Source organism: Vicia villosa, linkage group LG1, assembly GCF_029867415.1.
Source record: "Vicia villosa cultivar HV-30 ecotype Madison, WI linkage group LG1, Vvil1.0, whole genome shotgun sequence".
Classification (NCBI taxonomy): domain Eukaryota; kingdom Viridiplantae; phylum Streptophyta; class Magnoliopsida; order Fabales; family Fabaceae; genus Vicia; species Vicia villosa.
Window position 1 is genome coordinate 187,163,418 of NC_081180.1, and position 25,942 is coordinate 187,189,359.

The window sequence follows — 25,942 nt, forward strand, 5'->3', positions numbered from 1 at the left end:
GTTAACTATTTTGGATAATTAACAAACTAATTATTTTAGACTAAACAAAAATTAAGAGACAGAGGACAAGGTTTTGGAATTCTGGTCTCTAAATTTCCAAAAGAAACTACTACTCATTACACTCTACAAGAACCTAATGAGGCAAGTATAATTTAATTAATTAATTAATTTGTTTACCACTGTATTATTTGTACATTCCTTAAATATATAAATTTACTATTTAATTATTTAAATATCATGCAGGTTATGAAATTTTTTTAATTTTATTTTTGTTTTGAATATGACATAGAGCAAAATATAATGAAAATCTAATTTAAGGGATTGAAATCTAATTGTTTTATATTGCAGATGAATGGGACAACTTTCTTGAAAGAATTGGTCGAGTTTCATCTGCTGAGGATCCAGAACTTCAAGAAAGTTCTAGTGAAAGTTTTAGTGACACTTTGGAACTTTATTTTTGGACATCTTATCGAGGGCGGACTATGGCAAGAACAGGCTATAAATTCTTGGCAAATCCTATTTGTCTGAGTTTGTTTCCATTTGATATGAGTTGATGCGTAGAAAATGTATTCCCCGTAATTTTGGTCTCTCCCCTCAGTACTCAATGTTATGTTTCCTCAATCCCTTCCTCTTTGGATTTTTTCAGTTTGTGGCATGATGTATTACAGGAGATTTTTGGTGTTGTAGAGCTATCTAGAGAGAAGATCATTGGGAGGTAGTTAAATAAACATATTTCTTGTTCCACTATAATTTTATGTTTTTTATTATTCTAATTAAGCTTGACATGTATATTTAACGACATCTACTATATCCATAGTTTATAATTATTCTGAAAACAATTTTATTACAAGTCAAGGTTTTGAATCATCACGAAAATCACGAGCACAAGCAGCGAAAGGCACCTGAAGCTGCTGAGATTACTTTGTTGTTGAAGAGGTATCAAAATCGTGTGCTCGCATTTTACCAAGAACCTTTAGTATCAAGACTAGCAGTATGATTATGTATTTTATATGGGCATATGTGTGCTTTAGATGCCATTTGGTTGCTATTTTATATTATAAGGAATACGTTGAACGAAAATATATATTATTACCTTTTCATAATCTTTAAAACCCCTTTTGTAATATTTAAAAATTTTAATGGTCTTAAGATAGCGCTTCTAAAAAAGTGATGTTAAAGAGAGGTATATAATAACGCTTTTAAAATAGAGCTATTAAATGATGATCCATAAACATGTGTTAGTGTAATATAGGCTATGATAGCGCTTTGAGGGAAGTGCTATTAAAGATTGGGCTTTTAATAGCGCCTAAAAAGCGCTATCATATGTGGACAATCTATAATAGGGGGGCTTTAATAGCTCTTAAAGGCGCTATTGAATGCCAAAAAAAGCGCTATTAAAAGTCTTTTTTGGCGTTGGTGAATATTTGAGACAAGAGAACTTAATTAAGATACTCATTGCAATTTATACTATACTACTTTAAATTGCTCATAATTTTATCTCTCACTTCATCTAAAAACCTTCTTGCATCATCATGCATCATTATCTTTAAAAAAAACCGTCTTCATCTAACTTTTGTGACAAGTGTTTGTACACAAAGTTGTAGGAGAATATTGTGATATTCCTTTGTCTCTATGTTGATTACATGTTGATCATTAACAACGAGATGAATGAAATCTTAGAAACAAAGAGGTTTCTAGCTTCCAAATTCAAGATGAAATTTTTTGAAATAGTTGACACTCCTTTGGATATCAGAGTAATGCGAAATACTGAGGGTTATGAACTTAGTCAAACACACTTTGTTGAGCAATTTCTTGATAAGTTCAAAATGCCACATTTCAAAAAGGTGAATGTTCAATTTGATCTCAGTGTCAAAATAAAGATGGAAGAGTTGTGGCCATATTAGAATACACAAGTGAAATTGGTTTTCCAGTGCAATGTACTATATGCGATATAGCAGTTCCAAATAGTAAATGTGTAGACAAACTAAAAATCTAAATGATGAGCATTGGAAGACCATCACAAGGATTTTTATTATCTTTTAAAACCAAAACTTGACTTCATTATGGTAGGTTTCCTCCCATATTAGAAGGATATACCAATGTGAGTTGGATATCGAGTGTTGGAGATCATGAATTTACAAATTCATGGATATTTACACTAAATGAGATATTATTTCTTGGAGGAGCAAGAAATAAACATGGATCACTTTTTAAACTATGGAATCAGCGTTTGTAGCTCTCGCTTCCACTGGTCAAGAATTTGAATGATTGAGGAATCTTTTGTTGGAAATTCCATTGGCTAAAGACAATGTTTCAAAGGTGTTTACACATTTCAATATTCAGGCCATTTTAGTTAGAGAATTCAAATAAGTGTAAAATGGAAAGTCTGGGCACTGAGGCTTAGACATTCATGAGAAAATTGATTAAATATATAATCATTTCACCCACATATATACGATGATCTATAATTTGGGAAATTCATTTACTAAGCTACTGGCCAGAGACTTAGTAAAAACAACCTCGAGAGGTATGAGGTTGAAACTCCTTGAGTAAGAGTTCCGACAACGGCGGTAACCCAATCTTATGTTAACAGAACATTAACCTCAAGATTCAATGGATAACAACAAGTCGTTGATTTGGATAATTGTCTAACATTTCGTGATAATGTTGACCTTAAAACGAGGGTTGAGTTTTATTTCAAACTCTTAATTAAGTTCAATACTGAGGGTACGTGTCTCGTGGAAAAGGACACAATATGAACTTCACCTATGTGAATTTCGAGATGGTGCCGTCTTAAAGTGGGAGTTGGAGTTTCTCTCATGAAAAATTAATGAAACATGATAACATATGGCCATAAATAAGTGCTAGGCGATAAATGCAGGCGAAGAACCATGAAAGAATGTGTGCAAGGTAACGCCGGTCTAATCACATGGATTAATGGTTTAAAAGCAATGCTACCTAACATTCCGATTAGACTTTGCGTTGTCCTTACTAAGGTTAAGTTTTAAATCGAAAGATACCTTACTCTATTAACATTCTTTGTTTCCTTTTTTTCTGGAATCGATCTTGTCATTATTTGAACAACTAGGGAATTATTGGAAATTATTAATAATTAATAATATTTAATCACCATGGGTGTGTTCTAAAATGACAATAAAATATCTATGTGAAGTTTGTATTTTGAATATGAAAATAGGCAACACTTCGTGAATTGTTACAATAGGTTGTTTGTTGTTTGAATCAGAAATAGGCAACATTTCATGAAGTGTGGCGGAATGAAAACATGCAACTCTTGGTAAATGTTGGAGTAGGCCAAGCATTGTAACTTTTGGAAAAAGGAATTGTTTTGCCAAGGGTCGCTACCTTATGAAACAATACTAAAGTGGCCTTTAAAAACCTCATTCTTAATTCATAAATTAATAACAAAAAATGTATATCTGATAAGCCTATCATCTTCACTAAAATTCCAGACACTCTTCGCTACTGTCATACCCCAAAATTTGTCCATCATATTCCAAGATATTTTGACTCACTTGACTCTCAATTACTCAAGACAATGCAAGATTCAGACACACTTACTCTCTCTTAAGCAACAAGACCCAAAATTAGGGTTTCTGATTTGATCAAGGAATTTGAATTTCTAATGCCCCAAGTGGACTTCATAGCATCTCATATTATTCAAAGCATCCTCATACCATGTTTCAAGCCCTGATTCACAAGATTGCTCAGTTAATGGCTCAAATGATCAATAATCGACTGGTTGACCTAAAAGTCAAACTATGGTCAAATCACTGTCAAAATTCCTGATTTATGGTCAACATCAAAATTTCGAAGTTACATTCATCATTTGATCAAGGGTTGATCATGATTCATCAACGAAAGCTCCAAAATAAACAAAAATCCAAGTTTCTAAATTAGGGTTTTAGGAGAAAAGTCAACCCAACTTTGACTGATCATATCTCTCTCATACTTCGTCAGATATTCCCCAACCAAAGCTCATTCTCAAGGAAATTTGAATCTCTACAACTTTGATGTTGGGCCCAAGGTCAAGAAATGCTTCTGCATAAGAGATATGAGCCAATGCATTACAGGTCCTTCTAGAAGATCGCCAAAAGGCTGTTTTTTGTCAGGAGCCATATCATCAAGATAAAATCTCCAAATGAAAAATATGTTCCAAAGTGGATTATAGAAGACATCTTTGGCTTTTCAAAAAGTCCTAGAACATGGTCATATGATAAAAATTGAAGGAGATACGAGGCTCAGAAGTTGGTCGACTTTCAAGAAAAATACAAAACCCTAATTGCATAATTTTGTGTTTTTGGACTAATGGGCCTAAAACATGGGTCCCAAACATGTCCATAGGATTTATGAACGTCCTTAAACTAATTAGTTTATTTTTACAATATTTATTTTGTTTCTTTGAATTTTAATTTATTTAAATGCAAATAAATCATTATAAAATATGGAAAATTAGTTTTAATGAAAGATTTGATTTTTAGTCAATTCTAAGCAATCAAGAGGGCCAAATATGATGCAAATTTCATGACAAAAGGTTTGGAAAAGATTGTATTAAAATTGATACAAAAATAGCAAATTTTCAATCAAAAATTGGAGAGAGCATTAGGGTTTCAAGGTCACCAAAAATTCAAGAAAAAGTGCAAATCTAGATTTCGTATTCCAGCCACTTTCAGGAACAAACAATCATCCTAACTCCTTCCTAAGGTAATATAGAGCATGTATGCATCGTTACTAAGCTTCCATAATGGCTATACTCTCCATATCAAATTCATCTTCTTCATGCATATCTTGAATTTTTGTATCTCATGTGATAGTTTATTTCAATGCAAGCTAACGTTTGGTATGAGTTCAGAAGATTACTTAGGGTGTCCTTGAACCTTTATTCATGAGTTTCCATGCAGAAACAAGCTTATGACATTGTTAGGGCAAACTCATGTTTGCGTTCGTGCTCCTACCTACAGGCGTCTAATGGCCAAAAAGATTACACCAATGGACTCAGAGACCTTGATTTAGGGGGTTAAGGTCCCCCTCATGTTTTTATCTGGCGCGTTTTTTTTGTTTTCAAAATTGCAGGAAATTCGAAGGATTTTCCGCAGGTAATTCGGCAGGAAAATCCCTAACAAATTCCGCAGGTAATATGAAGGAAGGAGACGAAGCTGACTCACTCTCCCACGTGACGCGTTTTCATTCTACTGGCGAGTCAATAGTCTCAATACCTCTCTCCCACGCGCATTGCTTCTCATTGGCCGGTCAACCTTTCAAATGTCCTCTCTCTCTCTCTCTCCTATTGGTCATGCGTACAACTTATGGGACCCACGCGTAACATCTTTTGAACTTTTCCATAAGCTTTTTCTTTTTTGTATATTAATTTTGTTATTGGCATTGTTAACAGCAAACTGACACAGTTCAAGTGGCATGGCGTGAGGATTTGTAATATGTGAAACCTGGGTTCGATACTCACGCAGGACATTTATTTTGATATTTTGTTTGTTATGCATACGTTCTTGATTCAGTGCGCCTCACCAACGAACGCCAATCATGCACCTTCCAGTCCCAACCGCCGGATCACCATGGATGCAGATCTGACGCCATTGGAAACGTAGGCATACCATGGATTTCATAAGGACGTCCACACAGAATCCAGAGCTAAGTTTTCTAATTTTGTTTTATATTTATTTACATAAATTCCTTTTCTAAAAGCTATTTCTTTTACTAACTATTGTTAATTTTTTTTTTCTAAAAATTATATTAACTAAGTAATGTTTTATTTTAATTATTAATTTTTAATCGAAAATTTGTTTTTAATCGGAAATTGTTTTTTTAACATTTAAAAATTAATTGTTTTGCATGTGTTTTTTTCTATTAAATAATTAATTTAAAACATCAAAGTTAATTTTTTAGGATTTAATTGATTAATCGAGAACATGATAAATAGATCCTTCATATACTAATCTTTTTTTTTAATTCTTGATTTTCAGGCTTGATCGAAGGTTCGACGACGATTCAAGCTATTTAAATATTTTTTGAATTAATTATAGTTCCTTAATTTCTGTCTTTATTTTCCGCATACCCCCTACAGGTGTTTATTGTAAATCCCCCATCCCTAAAACTGTAATAGCTTAGGACTTTTAATTTTCCGCACTTTAATTCTTGCACAATATTTATTGCGTGGTTAGTAAATTAGGGAGTGCAAACCATGAATTGGATCTAGAATGAGTAATTTTACAAGATAAATATAATCGAATTAAATCACATGATTGGTGCACACATACACCTTTAGGGTAACCTCTTTCGTTGCCTTATTGCCTGCTGCCTTCTCGATAAAAAAAATAGTCAAGTCCCTCGGATATAGGGATACCTTAGCTTGCTGCCTTCGATTCAAAATCACCATGTCTCTTCGATAAAAGATCATAGTCCCTTCGAGTTGCCTACGATAAATATGATCTCGTCCCTCGATTAAATGATGATAGTCCCTTTGAATGCTAAGGTATCCTTACTGTTGCCTAAATGACTATTATATCCTTCCCTTAGACTACCTGCCCTCTTTATGGTAGGGACAGTCTTATGGCGAACGATACTCCCGATGACCCTTTCAAATCCAATGAAAGACTTCCTTCCCTCTCATGGTATGGATAGACCCTTTCAAATTACTTTTCACACCTCTCTTTTCAAATACTTTCAAAACAAGGCTACGCTTATTTTACAAGCTAAAGTCCTTAACGAAGTTTTTACTATTCACACACGACACTTTTCAAACAATTCAAACAAACAAGTGAGTTAAGCAATTAAGAGCCCATGGATAACCATGGATACAAAGGGTGCTTTAAACCTCCCCTTTGTATAACTTACCCCCCGAACTCAAAATCTTTTTGAAAGGTCTTTTTCTGTTCTTTTAGCCTTTCTTTAAATTGGATAAAATAAAAGTCGGTGGCGACTCTTGCTATCCGCAACATTTATAAAAGTCAGTTCTCCCACCGTGTTACAGAACTGGCGACTCTGCTGGGGATGCTTTCGAATAAAAGAGGGGTTACCTTAAAGTTTAGGATCACTTAAATGTTTTGAATTGTTTGCTTTGCTTGCTTTATTTTAAAGGTTGCTTGGGATCTAAATGAAGGACGAATCCTATACCCGGATTCAAGTACACTTAAGATAGGAGTGGCATAGTCATGGCGACCTCTTTCACATATGTGGGAGATAAGTCAATATGAAGTTCACGCTTAAGTTAGGACTCCATAGATATATGCACACCTTTCTCAAATGAGGGAGGTCTATGTATGTAACTTTGGGTGCGCCGGAGCTCAAGGACTTTAGTTATCATTTAACCCATCTTGGCCTTTAGGACGTAGTGGGGGGGCTACTCTTGACGAATGTTGAGAGCCTAGTCGCTACCTGATACTACAACCCAGATAGGTTCTTTCTTAAAGTATCATTGCATGATGCGAATGCATCATGTCCGAGGGTGCTTTAGAGGGGATGACAATTCTGAGTAACTGGTAGAACCCTGTTGCTGAAATCTCTTTATCCATAGAAGTACCTTGGGAAAGGGAAGTTACCTGGTCAGACTCCATGCAAGCTTTTAAACCTAAGGACACTTGTGTGACTTGCTTGTGTGTGCTACTAACCCTTTGGTTTTCTTGCAGGTTTTTCTTGTGGGACTCACTCGTCCTTATTACCTTACGCTTTCCCTAACGCATTACATCTTCTTGACATCATAACATCATGACATTGCATGTTAACTAACCTTTTCAAGGATTCTAGGGATTTAGGGCGCACAATTTCAGGTGCTCTTATCAAGGACTGAATTCCTATCAAGGGGAAAGAGGATTTATTTTCCTCTGGCGTCATACCTTCTAATTCAGAGACTCAGTACCTATCAAGGGGCAAGAGGATTTATTTTCCTCTAGCCATGTACCTTCAAATTTAGAGATATCCCGAATTAGAGACGATGACCCACTCGATATGGTGAGCTTGATTCCCAAAGAAGGACGTCCCAAGACGAAAATCCGAGTTCTTCAGACAAGGCTGTGATCGATCAATTTCTAAATGTCGCAAACTAAATTTCCTAAAGATCCTTGAAAATATTGCATTTTCATTCATAACATTGCATAACAGGTTTCTACCACAGGTTTCTCATCCTCCCTCGCTATTTATTTCAGCATCATGAATCTCGAGCAATCAATCAAAGACCTTCAAACCCAGAATGCTGAGTTCCAAGCCCTGATTTTGAATTTGGCCAAGGGGCAAGACGAGTTGAAAACCCTATTGACCAAGAAGGAGAAAAAGCCTAGAAGATCTGTGGGTGTCCTTAACATGGGAAGAAGATTCCGAGGACCACTCAAGAAAGCCGAAGAAGTCAAGGTTTCCAAAGAGGATGACGATGAACAAAAGGACGACGCTAGTGTCAAAATTGATGCAAAAAGCAAGCATGATTCTGCTAACCCCTCTGAGGAAGAAGGAGACTACTAATTTGAGGGTGAACATCCAGACGACAAATACAAGTTGCTGGAAGAACGTATGAAAGCCATGGAAATTCAGAAGGTACCTGGGCTGGATTTTGAGGAACTAGGACTCATCTCAGGGGTTGTCATTCCTCCAAAATTCAAGACTCCGACCTTTGCTAAGTATGATAGAGTCTCCTGTCCTAAACTGCACTTAAAGTCCTATGTAAGGAAGATTCAGCCTCATACTGCTGACAAGATGCTATGGATCCACTTTTTTCAAGAGAGTTTATCTAGAACTCAACTAGAGTGGTACTATCAATTGGATGGTGCCAACATTCATACATGGGAAGATTTGGCAACTTCTTTCTATAAGCAATACCAATACAATGCTGACCCCGCGCTGACTTGCATGCAACTACAAAGCATGTCTATGGGTCCAAAAGAAAGTTTCAAGGAATATGCTCAAAAATGGAGAGACCTGGCTAGAAGAGTGCAACCTCCATTAGCTGACAGAGAATTGGTTGATATGTTCATGAGTACACTAACTGGTCCTTTCTACAGCCATCTAATTGGAAGCTCTTCATTTGGTTTTACCGACCTCATACTGATTGGGGAACGTGTTGAAAGTGGAATCCGAAGTGGAAAGATTCTAGTGACTTCAACTTTTAGTGTCACAAAAAAGTCGTACAATGGGAGGAATGAATCCGACATTGTTGGGGCAATCCTGGTCTCTAATCAAGCATCGATACAACAACAAGACAACCAACATAAACAAGGCGCATCCAAAAGACAATTCACAAAGATCAACATGTCTTTGACTAAAGCGCTGCAACACTTGTTGAAAGCAGAGCTACTTACACAAATAGCTCCTCATCCAAATCCCAACACTTCCTCCCCTCGCTATAATCCCAACGCGAGGTGTGCATATCACTCCAATAGTCCTGGACATGACACTGACAGTTGCTGGACATTGAAGAATAAGATTCAAGACATGATCGATGCTGGGGAAATCAAGTTCGACCCTCCTGCAACCTCTAACGTGATCACTGCTCCCATGCCCAATCACAACAAGATTGCTAATGCTGTGGATGGCTAAACGGACGAACTTTTAGATCATTAGATTTACTTTCATTTGCAATTTCTTTTCTGTTTGTTTAAACATTTGACTCATGATAGACATTATCTATTTTAATAATCATCATTAATGCATTGCATATGTTTGTCTTGAATAAATTATTTCGATATCACTCATTTTAAATTGTGTCTTTACTTTGCATATGTTTTGTGTTATTCAACTCCTGCTAAGCTGCAAGGCTTTTGACGGAGGATGACGAAAACAATACTGCAACCTCATACAGTATACTTTTGAACGGACTATGTTGACGATGTACAGGCATTGTTTCAATTCCTAAACAGTGGAGATATAAGGATGTTAATCCCTCGTCAACCCCTTTGAGCCTAAGAAGTAGAAGTTTTCTTTCTCGTACAGATTAAAACCTTGATTATAACCTGGGGCAGGGTAGTTACTCAGTTAACTCAGTCATGCTAGTCATTATTTACACAAATAATGATGAGTTCCCGCAACCAGTAAGTCATGCAGTCAATATCCACCAAAAAGAGAAGAATGTTAAGTCAAAACCTATGAAGGAGACTTATCAAAAATCGGATCATCCCGCTGACTGTAATCTCAAAATAAACAGTTCAGGCAAAAGTTAGGGACAACAAATTCAAAAAAGAGGTCACTACAAATCCTCGAAAAAAGAAAAATAATTACAAAAAAACGGATGACTGCCTATCCAAATAAACTTCCAATACCTTAATCATCATCAAATGTCAATGTTACGGCTTCAAGACCTGCTAGAACTTAAATGCAAAGTTAACTGAGCATAGGATCAAAGAACATCACGAAGATTGGGATGGGTATAAATAAACTTTGAGCCATTACCCTTTGTTTCTTAAACCGTGAACCAAGCCACGTTACAACCCTTGAAAGTCCTAACTGAAGCATGGTTAGTTTGAAAGCATACTGTTACCCAAAGGGTATCCCGACTCCTTAAGGTTTACCACAAATGCTGAGTTGATATTCCGTTTTTACAAATGTCACGTTTTATAAACATCATGCTTTTACATCTTCTGTTTTAATGTTTTTCAAAAAAATCAAGACAGACATATGCACTGCATCTCATGCATTCATTATTAAACATATTTTGCTACATAATTTCAAATGTTAGCACCAGAAAGAATTTGCACAAGGTACGACTAATGACTAAAAGTCATCCCGATAGACGAAACTATTCTAGCAGCAACATCTCTTATAACTAACTCAGCTGATTAAAAGTTAATGAATACGAGGGGCATGACATGTTTTATCCAATCAATCTGGGGCAATCAAGTCAAGGTTCAAAGAATCTCTCACGAGCATCGAACAATCAGGGGCATTTCCCAAGTCTATGAGTACTAGGGGCATCACCCATAGTATATATCTCAAAAGTTCCTCACAAGGTGAATCTCTTCAAAGTCCCTACTAGCTGGGGCAAAGCTATGCAAGGCATGTTCGACACTTCGATCGATACTCATCCCAATCAATACAAGTCCAGGAATGACAGTTAGTATAATACTGGGGGAAATGTTCAAGGCATCCACGCCTCCCCACAGCGCCATCTTCACAGGGGCATATCCCCACAGAGTAGTCCTCGAGAAGTTATATAATCATCATAAAGGTTGGCACTCACAATTGAGTTGAGTCAGATGCAACATCGGATATTATATTCATCTCTCTTATCCCCAATCAGGGTACATCGAGATCAATCACTCAAATGGCTCTCATCCCCAAGCAGAAATCATAATCCCCAACTGAGTATCCTCGAGCATGAAGCGGGAGTTCTTACTAAAACAGAATACTTGTACTTTGTATTCTCCATAACATTCAGGGATTTATTTTTCCCCGCCAGACTATTCTACGATCTACTATCATCATTGACAACACGTTGCATACATACATCATTCATAATCAATCATTACATAAATACATACCATGCATCATGGCATTGCATGCTGTTAACTTTGTTTTTCAGGTAAGTTCCCAAGCGGACGAATATCATCAATAAATCAATCTCTGTCAGATATAAATTCTGTAAAGCATATCCCTCCAGAAATTCTGAAGACACCTACATCAGATATACATTCTGGAAGCTCGAACCCCGGACATTCTGAAAAATCCAATCAGATGAACATTCTGGAAGCGTGACCCCCAGACTTCTGAAACATTCCAATCAGATACACATTCCAGAAGCTCGAACCCCGGACATTCTGAAAATTCCAATCAGATGCACATTCTGGAAGCTTGACCCCCAGACTTCTGAAACATTCTTATCAGATATACATTCCGGAAGCTCGAACCCCGGACATTCTGAAAATTCCAATCAGATGAACATTCTGGAAGCATGACCCCCAGACTTCTGAAACATTCCAATCATATATACATTCCGGAAGCTCGAACCCCAGATATTCTGAAAATTCCAATCAGATGAACATTCTGGAAGCGTGACCCCCAGACTTCTGAAACGTTCCAATCAGATACACATTCCGGAAGCTCGAACCCCGAACATTCTGAAAATTCCAATCAGATGCACATTCTGGAAGCTTGACCCCCAGACTTCTGAAACATTCTTATCAGATATACATTCCGGAAGCTCGAATCCTGGACATTCTGAAACTTCCTATCAGGTGCATATTTTGACGTCTGACACTTATCTCTTTTAGATGGCATCTTTAAGCCCATCTCACAAATCCTTCTCATCATGTTAGTCCCCTGGCAGTGATCAGTCGGTCTTTATCATATTAGTCCCCTGGCAATGGTATCTACATCAGTCTCCTGGCAGTAATCGAAAACAATTCAAGATCTCATTCAACTACTACAAACGGTGCTGACACGATCGATTTTCAAAAGATTTAATTCTATCACCACGAACGGTGAAGACACGATCATCCTTCCAAGATCTAATTCAGCTACTACGAACGGTGCTGACACGGTCGATTTTCAAAGATCTAATTCTATCATCACGAACGATGAAGACACGATCAGCTTTCTAAGATCTAATTCATTTACCACGAACGGTTCTGACACGGTCGACTCTCAAAGATAAAGGCAGATATAATCTACCCAAAGATTCAGCCTGACACTCATCATCACCTCCGATACAGTCTAGTGCATGACTTATTCTGTTTATCAAGAGCGGGATGGCATCTTTAAGCCCATCATCGATAACATTCAACCAACAACTGGATGGCATCTGTAAGCCCATCTCAGATAACTTTCTGTCAACATACAGATGGCATCTTTAATCCCATCTCCAACAAACACTTCTCAATACTTCAAGCTCAGATGTAGTCTAATGCACGACTCATTCTGACTTTCATATTATCAATATCGGATGGCATCTTTAAGCCCTTCTCCGGCAAAGGTCCCTACCTCGGCAAGGGCAAATTTCTTGGTATTCTAGTGTTCAATCCTCTTCTACCTTCAGATCACGATTGGCACACGTGCCAATCTACCTCTTCCGATTTAAGAAGATTGAACAGGGGCAGCTGTCATACCCCAAAATTTTCCCATCATATTACAAGATATTTTGACTCACTTGACTCTCAATTACTCAAGACAGTGCAAGATTCTGACACACTTACTCTCTCTTAAGCAACAAGACCCAAAATTAGGGTTTCTGATTTGATCAAGGAATTTGAATTTCTAATGCCCCAAGTGGACTTCATAGCATCTCATATTATTCAAAGCATCCTCATACCAAGTTTCAAGCCCTGATTCACATGGATTAATAGTTTAAAAGCATTGCTAACTAACATTCCGATTAGACTTTGCGTTGTCCTTACTAAGGTTAAGTTTTAAATCGAAAGATACCTAACTGTATTAACATTCTTTGTTTCCTTTTTTCTGGAATCGATCTTGTCATTATTTGAACAACTAAGGAATTGTTGGAAATTATTAATAATTAATAATATTTAATCACCATGGGTGTGTTCTAAAATGACAAGAAAATATCTATGTGAAGTTTGTATTTTGAATATGAAAATAGGCAACACTTCGTGAATTGTTGCAATAGGCTGTTTGTTGTTTGAATCAGAAATAGGCAACATTTTATGAAGTGTGGCGGAATGAAAACATGCAACTCTTGGTAAATGTTGGAGTAGGCCAAGCATTGTAACTTTTGGAAAAAGAAATTGTTTTGCCAAGGGTCTCTACCTTATGAAACAATACTAAAGTGGCCTTTAAAAACCTCATTCTTAATTTAGAAATTAATAACAAAAAATGTATATCTGATAAGCCTATCATCTTCACTAAAATTCCAGACACTCTTCGCTACTGTCATACCCCAAAATTTGCCCATCATATTCCAATATATTTTGACTCACTTGACTCTCAATTACTCAAGACAATGCAAGATTCGGACACACTTACTCTCTCTTAAGCAACAAGACCCAAAATTAGGGTTTCTGATTTGATCAAGGAATTTGAATTTCTAATGCCCCAAGTGGACTTCATAGCATCTCATATTATTCAAAGCATCTGATAACACGATTTTATATCGTATATTTAGCTTGAAATCCATAGATATTTATAGCATTTTCCATTTATTATGTTAATTTATTATGATATTACGCGAGTATTTGCTTTGTTTCAGGTTCCACACTCTAATTACGACTATTTGCGAAAAGGAAAGAAAATGGAGCTTAAATGACCAATATTTATGCCTAAAAGATGAAAAAGGAGTGCTAAAGTGAAAAAGGAGTGCTAAAGTGAAAGAGGGGTGCAATTAGGACCCAAAAGGCCCAAAAGAGACAGTCCAGCCCACCATGGAACCAAAGGCGCGTGGCCCAAACCTTCCCAGCAAGTGGAGACGCACGTCTCCAACGTTCTTCTGCCACGTCACCAAGAGGAGACGCCCGTCTCCAACTGCTCCTGGATTTTCTCCACTTGAGATGCACGTCTCAAGTCCTGCATCCAGTCCTCCTGAAGAAACGGAGACGCACGTCTCCACACCCAGTCTGCAAAAATCCCCACTTTTCACGCAACGTCACAGCAAAACCTCTCCTATAAATAGGACCTGCTACCTCACTTTCAAAGAGTCCGATTTCCTGCCAACGAAGTGCTGCCGAAATTGTACCGCGAACCGTATTTCTTTATTCTGCTTACATTCAAACACTTATTTTCTCACAACGATTTCTACACTGGAAATTGTTGTGAACTTTTTATAGATCTAGCCTTACGTTAGATTTATCGCTTTATTTCCTTGTTTATTTTTTTCTGTCTGTTTAAATTCCGAAGAACGATCCAGCCAACCTGTGGTGGAAGTTCAGTACTCGAAGATTCAATTACCATTTATTTAATTCAGGTTTTTATTTACTGCTTTAATTTATATTATTATTGCATGATATATTGTATGCCATTTATTATGCCTATTATTATGAACCGAATCGATTTATGCATGTTTAACCATATTAATATGTCTGGCTAAATTATTATGATATCGGTATGTAAAGTAAGTTAACCGTAGGGATCCGAAATAAATTTGCTTAACTATGTTTTATTAACTATCACTTGTTTTTGGTCTGTATGTCTAATTTAATTAGCAAGTCTTAAAACCAATAGAGCGAAAGTTTGAGGGGTTAAGACGGTCAAAGGTTAAAATCAACAGAGCGAAAGTTTGAGATCTTTAACTGGATAGTAGACATAGGACATTAGTTTTAAGGATGGCGAAAGCGTATTAAAACTAATTAGGACTTATTTATTTTCAAAAATTGTTTTTACACCCGACGGGATGGCGAAAGCGTACGTTAGGGATATTAGCATGTTCCGAGTCAACAGAGCGAAAGTTTGAGATTAGGAGATTTAAATAGATAACAACTTCATAAAACGGGCATTTTATTAATTACGTTGTTTCCAAAAAGCTTTTCTAAAATCTAATGGGATGGCGAAAGCGTACATTAGGATTAGGATAGTAATCTAAATCAATAGAGCGAAAGTTTGAGACGAGGATTTTTAATCAATTGAATTAGTAAAGATTTTTAATTAAATTATGCAAAAGCCAATAGACCTTCGGATCACCTTAAGTTAAACGAAATACATACTGATATCTGTCTTTTATTATATTCTTAATTTTTCACTCACTTTCCCTTAGAAACAATCAAAATTTTAGTAGCCCTAGCTTTACATAGTAACCTTAGATAACGGTAGATCGATTCATAGTCCCTGTGGATTCGATATCTTTTAAAACTACACGACACGACTGTGCACTTGCAGTTATCAGATTTATAGACACGTAAAGTCGCGATCAGCGTCCTCATACCAAGTATCAAGCCCTGATTCACAAGATTGCTCAGTTAATGGCTCAAATGATCAATAATTGACTTGTTGACCTAAAAGTCAAACTATGGTCAAATCACTGTCAAAATTCCTGATTTATGGTCAACATCAAAATTTTGAAGTTACATTCATCATTTGATCAAGGGTTGATCATGATTCATCAAGGAAAGCTCCAAAATAAACAAAAATCCAAGTTTCTAAATTAGGGTTTTAGGAGAAAAGTCAACCCAACTTTGAGTGATCATATCTCTCTCATACTTCATCAGATATTCCCCAACCAAAGCTCATTCTCAAGGAAATTTGAATCTCTACAACTTTGATGTTGGGCCCAAGGTCAAGAAATGCTTCCGCATAAGAGATATGAGCCAATGCATTACAGGTCCTTCTAGAAGATCGCCAAAAGGCTGTTTTTTGTCAGGAGCCATATCATCAAGATAAAATCTCCAAATGAAAAATATGTTCTAAAGTGGATTATAGAAGACATCTTTGACTTTTCAAAAAGTCCTAGAACATGGTCATATGATAAAAATTGAAGGAGATACGAGGCTCAGAAGTTGGTCGATTTTCAAGAAAAATACAAAACCTTAATTGCATAATTTTGTGTTTTTGGACTAATGGGCCTAAAACATGGGTCCCAAACATGTCCATAGGATTTATGAACGTCCTTAAACTAATTAGTTTATTTTTACAATATTTATTTGGTTTATTTGAATTTTAATTCATTTAAATGCAAATAAATCATTATAAAATATGGAAAATTAGTTTTAATGAAAGATTTGATTTTTAGTCAATTCTAAGCAATCAAGAGGGCCAAATATGATGCAAATTTCGTGACAAGAGGGTTGAAAAAGATTGGATTAAAATTGATACAAAAATAGCAAATTTTCAATAAAATTTCTCACCATAAAACCACATGATTTTATGTGATTCTCTCAAAAATATTTTGACCTAATTCCATTCCTCTATATAAGGAGAACACTCACCAATCTTAAAAAAGAAACGAAAGTTGAAGAGAGCATTAGGGTTTCAAGGTCACCAAAAATTTAAGAAAAAGTGCAAATCTAGATTTCGTATTCCAGCCACTTTCAGGAACAAACAATCATCCTAACTCCTTCCTAAGGTAATATAGAGCAGGTATGCATCGTTACTAAGCTTCCATAAAGGCTATACTCTCCATATCAAATTCATCTTCTTCATGCATATCTTGACTTTTTATATCTCATGTGATAGTTTATTTCAATGCAAGCTAACGTTTGGTATGAGTTCAGGAGATTACTTAGGGTGTCCTTGAACCTTTATTCATGAGTTTCCACGCAGAAACAAGCTTATGACATTGTTAGGGCAAACTCATGTTTGCGTTCGTGCTCCTACCTACAGGCGTCTAATGGCCAAAAAGATTACACCAATGGACTCAGAGACCTTGATTTAGGGGGTTAAGGTCCCCCTCATGTTTTTATCTGGCGCGTTTTTGTGTTTTCAAAATTGCAGGAAATTCGAAGGATTTTCCGCAAGTAATTCTGCAGGAAAATTCCTAACAAATTCCGCAGGTAATATGAAGGAAGGAGACGAAGCTGACTCACTCTCCCACGTGACGCGTTTTCATTCTACTGGCCAATCAATAGTCTCAATATCTCTCTCCCACGTGTGTTGCTTCTCATTGGCCGGTCAACCTTTCAAATGTCCTATCTCTCTCTCCTATTGGTCCTTCGTACAACTTATGGGACCCACGCGTAACATCTTTTGAACTTTTCCACCAGCTTTTTCTTTTTTGTATATTAATTTTGTTATTGGCATTGTTAATAGCAAATTGACACAGTTCAAGTGGCATGGCGTGAGGATTTGTAATATGTGAAACCTGGGTTCGATACTCACGCAGGACATTTATTTTGATATTTTATTTGTTATGCATACGTTCTTGATTCAGTGCGCCTCACCAACGAACGCCTATCATGCACCTTCCAATCCCAACCGCCGGATCACCATGGATGCAGATCTGACGCCATTGGAAGCGCAGGCATACCATGGATTTCATAAGGACGTCCTCACAGAATCCAGAGCTAAGTTTTCTAATTTTGTTTTATATTTAATTACATAAATTCCTTTTCTAAAAGCTATTTCTTTTACTAACTATTGTTTATTATTTTTTTCTAAAAATTATATTAACTAAGTAATGTTTTATTTTAATTATTAATTTTTAATCGAAAACTTGTTTTTAATCGGAAATTGTTTTTTTAACATTTAAAAATTAATTGTTTTGCATGTGTTTTTTTTCTATTAAATAATTAATTTAAAACATCAAAGTTAATTTTTTAGGATTTAATTGATTAATCGAGAATATGATGAATAGATCCTTCATATACTAATCTTTTTTTCATTCTTGATTCTCAGGCTTGATCGAAGGTTCGACGACGATTCAAGCTATTTAAATATTTTTTTGAATTAATAATAGTTCCTTAATTTCTGTCTTTATTTTCCGCATACCCCCTACAAGTGTTTATTGTAAATCCCCCATCCCTAAAACTGTAATAGCTTAGGACTTTTAATTTTCCGCACTTTAATTCCTGCACAATATTTATTGCGTGGTTAGTAAATTAGGGAGTGCAAACCATGAATTGGATCTAGAATGAGTAATTTTACAAGATAAATATAATCGAATTAAATCACATGATTGGTGCACACACACCTTTAGGGTAACCTCTTTCGTTGCCTTGTTGCCTGCTGCCTTTTCCATAAAAAAAAATAGTCAAGTCCCTCGGATATAGGGATACCTTAGCTTGCTGCCTTCGATTCAAAATCACCATGTCCCTCCGATAAAAGATCATAGTCCTTTCGAGTTGCCTACGATAAATATGATCTCGTCCCTCGATTAAATGGTGATAGTCCCTTCGAATGCTAAGGTATCCTTACTGTTGCCTAAATGACTATTATATCCTTCCCTTAGACTACCTGCCCTCTTTATGGTAGGGACAATCTTATGGCGAACGATACTCCCGATGACCCTTTCAAATCCAATGAAAGACTTCCTGCATGCCCTCTTATGGTATGGATAGACCCTTTCACCCGAAAGACTTAAAGAACATGAAAGACAAACTTAGGGTAGGTAGTTCTCATTTGCTTGCTCACATTCAAACTTTCAAATTACTTTTCACACCTCTCTTTTCAAATACTTTCAAAACAAGGCTACGCTTATTTACAAGCTAAAGTGCTTAACGAAGTTTTTACTATTCACACACGACACTTTTCAAACAATTCAAACAAACAAGTGAGCTAAGCAATTAAGAGCCCATGGATAACCATGGATAGAAAGTGTGCTTTAAACCTTCCATTTGTATAACTTACCCCCCGAACTCAAAATCTTTTTTAAAGGTCTTTTTCTGTTTTTTTAGCCTTTCTTTAAATTGAATAAAATAAAAGTCGGTGGCGCCTCTTGCTATCCGCAACATTTCTAAAAGTCAGTTCTCCCACCGCGTTACAGCGACATTCGAGTTTTCGCCGGTCTTACGCAAACTCAATAATTGGCTGAATTATCCTGGATATTCTTGCGTTCCAACTCTAAGACAATATAGAGAGTGCTTGAAATACTTATAAGGAAAGTGATTTCGTTCACGATTTAGCGTCGAACTATTTGAATGAAATTATTTTTTAACAGCTTTTGCACTTCCAGAATCTGCACCGTCATTGAACCAACTCCTCGCCTCAGCATCCCTTGTTTTGGTGAAAAATTGTAATTGTTCTATTATGTTATCTTATTTTCTTTAACCGTTTCGAGAACGAGGTTACCATTGTTTTGAAGCTTTAAATGTAAAGGAAAGGAGAAGTATTTGAAATGGACGTGAATATTACTTTCCAATTTGTGGAACATCATCATGGTGGCTACTCCTGTTACAACCGCAACAAGAATATTAGCTCCCATTTTTTTACTCCATTAAAGCTATTTCACTAAAGTAAAGAGCTCCAGATGAACGGGTTGAAAATAGGCAAGACGTGCACATAGGACGTTGAAAAGTTTAGTGAAATTGCATGCATTGGTTCATGGGTTTGTGTGAGGAGACAATCGCGTATAGAAATGCATTGTATGCATGCACTTGTTTGTTTGGTAAAAATAATGAATTTTCTTATATATTATTTCGTAGGATTGTAAAACAAGTCAAGTGATCTAGCCCACCCATGAAACCTGCGTATGCTGTTAAATCGATGTTTATTTTAGAATGATTATTTAAAATAAAATAATCCATTTAAACAGCCACGCTGGAACAGAAAAGGAATCTTGGTTGAAATAGTGCGCACGGGGGCCATAACATGGAATCTTGATATAATGAGGGGGAATAAAAAAATTCTTTTACAGAGGGCTAAATCAAATCTCGCCTAATCAAATCTCGCCTACATTACACGGAAGTTTTATATATTTAACCAAAAAATCAATTATTGATATAAATATTTTTATATATGAAAAATGATATTTATGACTAAAATATTTATGATCTAATAAATTTGTTTATTATTGATCTAAATATATTTTTTTCTTTTCTAATTTTTTATTTACAATAAATATATTATATAAACAAATGAATATAGATGTGAATGCACAAGTTTGTTAAAGTAGAATAATGGTTATGAAGTAAGTGTTTTAGGGCATGAAAGTTCTTTTTTATTTCTATCCTAGAAGTTCACAAGTGGACATTATTAGGATGAAATGGACTATGCATCATAGGGGTGGCAAACGGGCATGTCCGCCCCGCAAAAACTCGCAAGAAAATGGGGCGGGACGGTCATAGTAGAGGGTGCGGGCCTAAAACTTTGGTTTGCCTCGCAAAAAAATGAGGGCGGGGCGGACTAAGCCCGCATTCACCGTACTTTTTAAGCCTAAAAGTATAAAATTTATGTTAATTTTAGTGTCCGCAAAAGTCCGCATAAAAAACGGGACGGAGCGGGTCGGTCACACTACAGCGTGAGGGCCTAAAACTTTGACCCGCCCCGCACAAAAGTGTGGACAAAACAGACATGCTCAATAGGCCGGACCGTTTTGCCACCCCCTAATGTATCATGACTACAATCATCATGTATGGGATTTGTGATAGCTCATTCATTAATGTTACATACACATTAATGGTTAAGTATAAAATGTTGTTTATTACAACTTACAATTACAATGTGTAACAAATTATAAGTAAATTTGGCTTTTTTTTATTCATTATTCAATAATCTAAGCAAAATTTGCTTATAAGCGAAACTCACGTGTTAAACTTAATTAATGGTAGATAACATGTTACAAACTAAAGATTTATCCATACTAAAGATTTATCTAACAAATTTGATTTCTCTTTTGCTTATATTATATACCTTTGACTTTTTCATTTCTTAAATACAAAAATTATGATCTACTTCATACATTATGCACACAATATTTTTCCAGTTAAACAGTAGATCAAGAATCCTGAATCAACTTGGTTTAGTACAATATCTAGAACAAAAAAATTAGGAACAAATTCATTGTGTTACAAATTAATTCCACAAAAACTTGGTCACTATGTCAAGCATTAGTGTTAGGTCCAGCCGGTTTCGAATTGAGAAGTGGCTGAAGAGCTTTAACAACAATTGTCATGTTTGGCCTGAAATCTGCTTCATACTGAACACAAAGTGCTGCAACTGCTGCCAACTACACATCCACATCAAACACCAATTACAAAACACTCTCGTCGATGATAAATCGAAGAGAAATAAAGAAACGAACCTTAGCGATTGCTTTTGGCGGATACTCGTTGTTTAGTTTAGGATCGACACATTGTTTCACTTTGTCTTCACTTAGTCTTGGAGTTGCCTATAGTAATATCAGAAAACAAGAGTATACAATAATGAAAACTTAGTCCAAAAGAGAGTTAAACCACATGAGAATGTTTGAAAGGACATACCCAAGTTACAAGACTTTGTTGCCCTTTAGGCATTGTATGATCCACTGGCTTTCTTCCTGTCAAGAGTTCTAAAAGCACAACGCCGAAACTGTATACATCGCTTTTTTGGGTTATTTGTCCTGTCATGGCATACCTGAAAACGAAAGTAATCATTTCGATAACCATTAAACTATTTCGTACAAAATGTTGTCACATAGCAATTTTGTTGTGTCATAGCATGTGCAAATTGTTAAATCTGACACAAATGGTATCACGCAATCTTGGTCATTTGATCTCGATTAGAAAACTTACATTTCGAGATTAAATTTTAAAGTTGGTTACATATGTTGAAACATAGTTTGTCTGATCTCAATCTGATGGCCGAGATTGCATGACTATGTCTACTAACAAATTAAGAGTGAGGTAGAGTTCGAGAATACATACTCTGGAGCATGATAGCCAAATGTTCCCAAAACTCTTGTTGAATGTAGCCGGGCTGCGGTGTCGGAAGACTGATTTGTCAAGTTGAAATCTGCAACCTTAGCCTCATAATCATTGAATAACAAGACATTGCTGGATCTAACATCTCTATGAACTATTGAAGGTTGAACTTTCTCATGAAGAAACTCAAGTCCTTTTGCTGCACCAAACGCAATTTTTACTCTCTCGTTCCAATTTAAAACTGGACCAGGTTCTGCCCCTTGAACTCCTTTCCTTCCTGCAACAACAAAACCGTAGTAGTCAGGACTGTTTTTGAGAACAAGCAAAGCGGGCTACCGCACAAGCTCAAAATTTGGCACGAATCTATTTTCTTAATACTAGCTATGTCTCTAAATATCAGAAGTTAGTTATATCGTTAAGCATACCGTGTAATGTGTCGTGCAAAGAACCAAGACTTGCATATTCATAAACCAAAATTCTGTTATTCGCCTCGAGACAATATCCCATCAACGCGACAAAATGTTCATTCTTCAATCTCGAAACAATTGCTAACTGTATAATTCAGACGGTGAGAATCCAAACCACCTAGACTAAACATTTCGTCGATAAATTACCAATCTCAAATATAAGAAAAAACTACCTGTGATTCAAAATCGGAGTCAACTTCCGGTGTAGAACTAGTATCCAACTTTTTGATTGCAGCCTCAACACCGTCGCTCATCTTTGCACGGAAAACCCTCCCATAGGAACCTTCCCCAATGAGTGCTTTTGTTCCAAAGTTCTCTGTTAACCGCTTTAACTCGTTCAACTTAAATTCAGGTATCTCAATTTCTAATGCTTTTTGAGGACCACCACTCTTCACAATATTGCTCCTTGGCTCTCCTCTATCACCACCTGCATTCAAAGATAGTAAATTACTTCACATCAAAAGAAGGTTCGCAGCCGATATTTGATCGCGATTATCCTAGTATAGTACAAGGCATTTTGATCGCGATTATTATCTATGATATCAAAGATCACAAATGCGATGAATTACCTCCTCCACCACCACCAGCACCGTATGCGTTAGCCCCAATAGCTGCTGCACTATAATGGTTTGCAGCTAAACCGTTAAAATCCTCTTCTGCACCTCCACAGCACAACATAGCTCAAAGTTGTCTAGTTGAATCACACTACCCTAAACAAACGCATTAAAATTAAACAATATTCGATTAATAACTCGAAAATGTTGCAAGACTAAAAAAATTTACCATAAAGTTTGTATTAGGAAAATGTAGAAAATGACGTGAAGATGTTGTAACAACCGAGCTAAAGAACTAAAAAATATATTGTTACATTTCCATCGAAAATCTTAAAAGTTCAGTGTATCTATCTTTATAGCACAGACACCTCTAAAAAATGTTTTCTTATTCATTTTTTCAAGTTATTATTGATGTCGACGTGTCATTGTCGTATTTCTAATGTCCGTGCTTCACAAGTATTTATTACCTCTTATATGAGAGCTTCGAGAACAATAAGTAGTTTTTTGAACCTTAATCTTTCTCAGAGAGAATTTGACAGCACAAAAAGTCCTAATTTACAAAGAAAAACTTATCAATTTTCATTTGCTATATGAAAAAAAAAATGTAAAAGATGGAGAAATTGCATTCTAGACAAATCACATGCAACCAAGAACAAAACATTTGTAGGATATGGAAACCTACAAGGAAAATAAAAAGGATCGATATAGAAAGAAAAAAATATAAACCAAGGATATGATATAGTGATTGATTACCTGTGACCTGTTTGTGAATGCAAGAATGAATGAATGGATAAGAAAATGAAATGAATTGGAATTAGAATTGGAAAGGGGAAGAAGAAGAACAAAAAGGTGTTGTTGTTCTAACTTCTTCCAAATGAAAATAATCAAGTTTTGGACAAAAGGTGCATGTTTATGCGTTTCCCGGGAAAATCGGTTGTGTTTTTATCATATAAGTTAAAGCTAGTGCTGCTCTAACCTTGACCTTCCAAGGGTTGTGTACGTGCCACCACGATGCACGTACTTCGCATATTACTATTTTCATGTAGTTTTTTATATTCAATGTGTTTGTGAATTTTCTTTTCTTAAATGTTTCTTATATTTCTATCCCCTACTTATCAGCCCGGGATATATATATATATATATATATATATATATATATATATATATATATATATATATATATATATATATATATATATAAAAAAGCATTGTTATGTGTACACTTTTTTTTACGCCTAATACATACATCGTATACACTGTTCACCGTATTTATACGATGAACAGTATTTTTAATTAAAATAATATTTTTTTAAAAAGAAGAGGTAAGCACAAAGCTTTTCCAGAAGCTCTATCGTGGTATGATAGACTCTCTTTTGTATTTGATTGCTTCTCGTCCAGATATTTTATTCAGTGTATGTATGTGTGCACGTTTTCAATCAGATCCAAGGGAAACTCACTTAACAGCTATTAAGAGAATCCTAAGATATCTGAAAGAAACAACTAACCTTGACTTGATGTATAAGAAAACATTATAATACAAGCTATTAGGTTTCTGTGACGCAGACTATGCAGGAGATAGAATTGAACGCAAAAGCACTTCTGAAAACCGTAAGTTTCTGGGTGAAAATCTCATCTCATGATCAAGCAAAAGACAATCAACTATTGCATTATCTACTGCTAAAGCAGTATAAATATATCAGCATCAATGTGCAGTACTTAGATGCTTTAGATGAAGAGTCAACTTGAAGATTTTCAGATATACAAGAGTAACATTCTTATCTTTTTTGATAATACTGCTACTATTTGCTTAAGTAAGAATCCTATTTTACACTCAAGAGCTAAACACATAGAAATCAAACATCATTTTATTAGAGATTATGTTCAGAAAGAGACTCTTATTTTAAAATGTATAAATACAGACCATCAATGGGCTGATGACATATTCACAAAACCCTTAGCTGAAGATAGATTTCTATTCATTCTGAAACATCTGAAAATGTAATTTTGTCCAGAATGAATCTCTTTTATGTGTTATATGCTTATGAGAAAAATAAGATTTTGATCTTATGCAAGCTTGTTATTTTGTCAAAGATACTTCTACAAGGTAGAAGATGTCTTAGTCAGAAATATCTCTAGTTAGAAACCTGTTGGTATTCGTGACTTCGAGAACAATAACTCATGGTTCTTCAAATAAATGGATTTGATCTAGACTTATGTCATATATCATAACACATTATTTGGAAAAAAAACCTCGAGCAGTGGGAAAAGATTTTGATAATAGTTAAAATCTTTATGTTTCTACCCTATCATGTTTATTTATGGAATTGCTGAGACAAGCTTTAATTGAGATTAAATCTGGTTAAGCACGACCTTCCACTTTCTTGTTTCTTTTGTCTCATTGCATTTATTTCCCTGACAATTAATTGTCTTGGTAATGATGGTTTCTTTTTATTCTATCTCGTTCCAAGTTCTGTCTTAACTATTTTGAGAGTCTCAAGGGTGATCTGTTACGTGACAAGATCATTTATATTGTCATTTACGTTTTCTCCACTCCTATATATTTGTACTCTTTGATTCACTTTCATTCTTCATCCTTCCTCGGTCTCTTGTTTCTTAACTCTTTAACTTTCCTTCTTCTTTCATCATGCCATCAAAAACCTTCTGTGGAGATGATGATCTTTTGGAAGTCATTAATGAAAAGTGTTCAAATCTAATTAGTTCAAACAATTACTTCTTTCTTAATATTCATGTTCAAGGA

At 35.7% G+C, this 25,942-nt stretch overlaps 1 protein-coding gene across 3 annotated transcripts; it reads right to left on the minus strand.

Annotated features, from left to right (window-relative positions):
- Positions 1-21,205: 21,205 nt before the first annotated feature.
- Positions 21,206-24,092, minus strand: LOC131621279 (probable protein kinase At2g41970). 3 transcript variants are annotated; one of them, XM_058892349.1, is made up of 9 exons: positions 23,938-24,092; positions 23,652-23,734; positions 23,200-23,335; positions 22,804-23,057; positions 22,589-22,715; positions 22,167-22,440; positions 21,744-21,876; positions 21,566-21,652; positions 21,206-21,490 (listed from the first exon to the last, which is right to left on the minus strand). In XM_058892349.1, exons 3-9 carry the CDS (start codon positions 23,306-23,308, stop codon positions 21,365-21,367), a joined length of 1,110 nt encoding a protein of 369 aa, XP_058748332.1. In that variant the 5' UTR covers positions 23,309-23,335; positions 23,652-23,734; positions 23,938-24,092; the 3' UTR covers positions 21,206-21,364. The 3 variants fall into 3 exon arrangements, with proteins under 3 accessions (XP_058748332.1, XP_058748331.1, XP_058748333.1); XM_058892348.1 differs by having other exon boundaries at positions 23,200-23,340; XM_058892350.1 differs by lacking the exon at positions 23,652-23,734 and having other exon boundaries at positions 23,200-23,340; positions 23,938-24,080.
- Between the last annotated feature and the right edge of the window lie 1,850 nt (positions 24,093-25,942).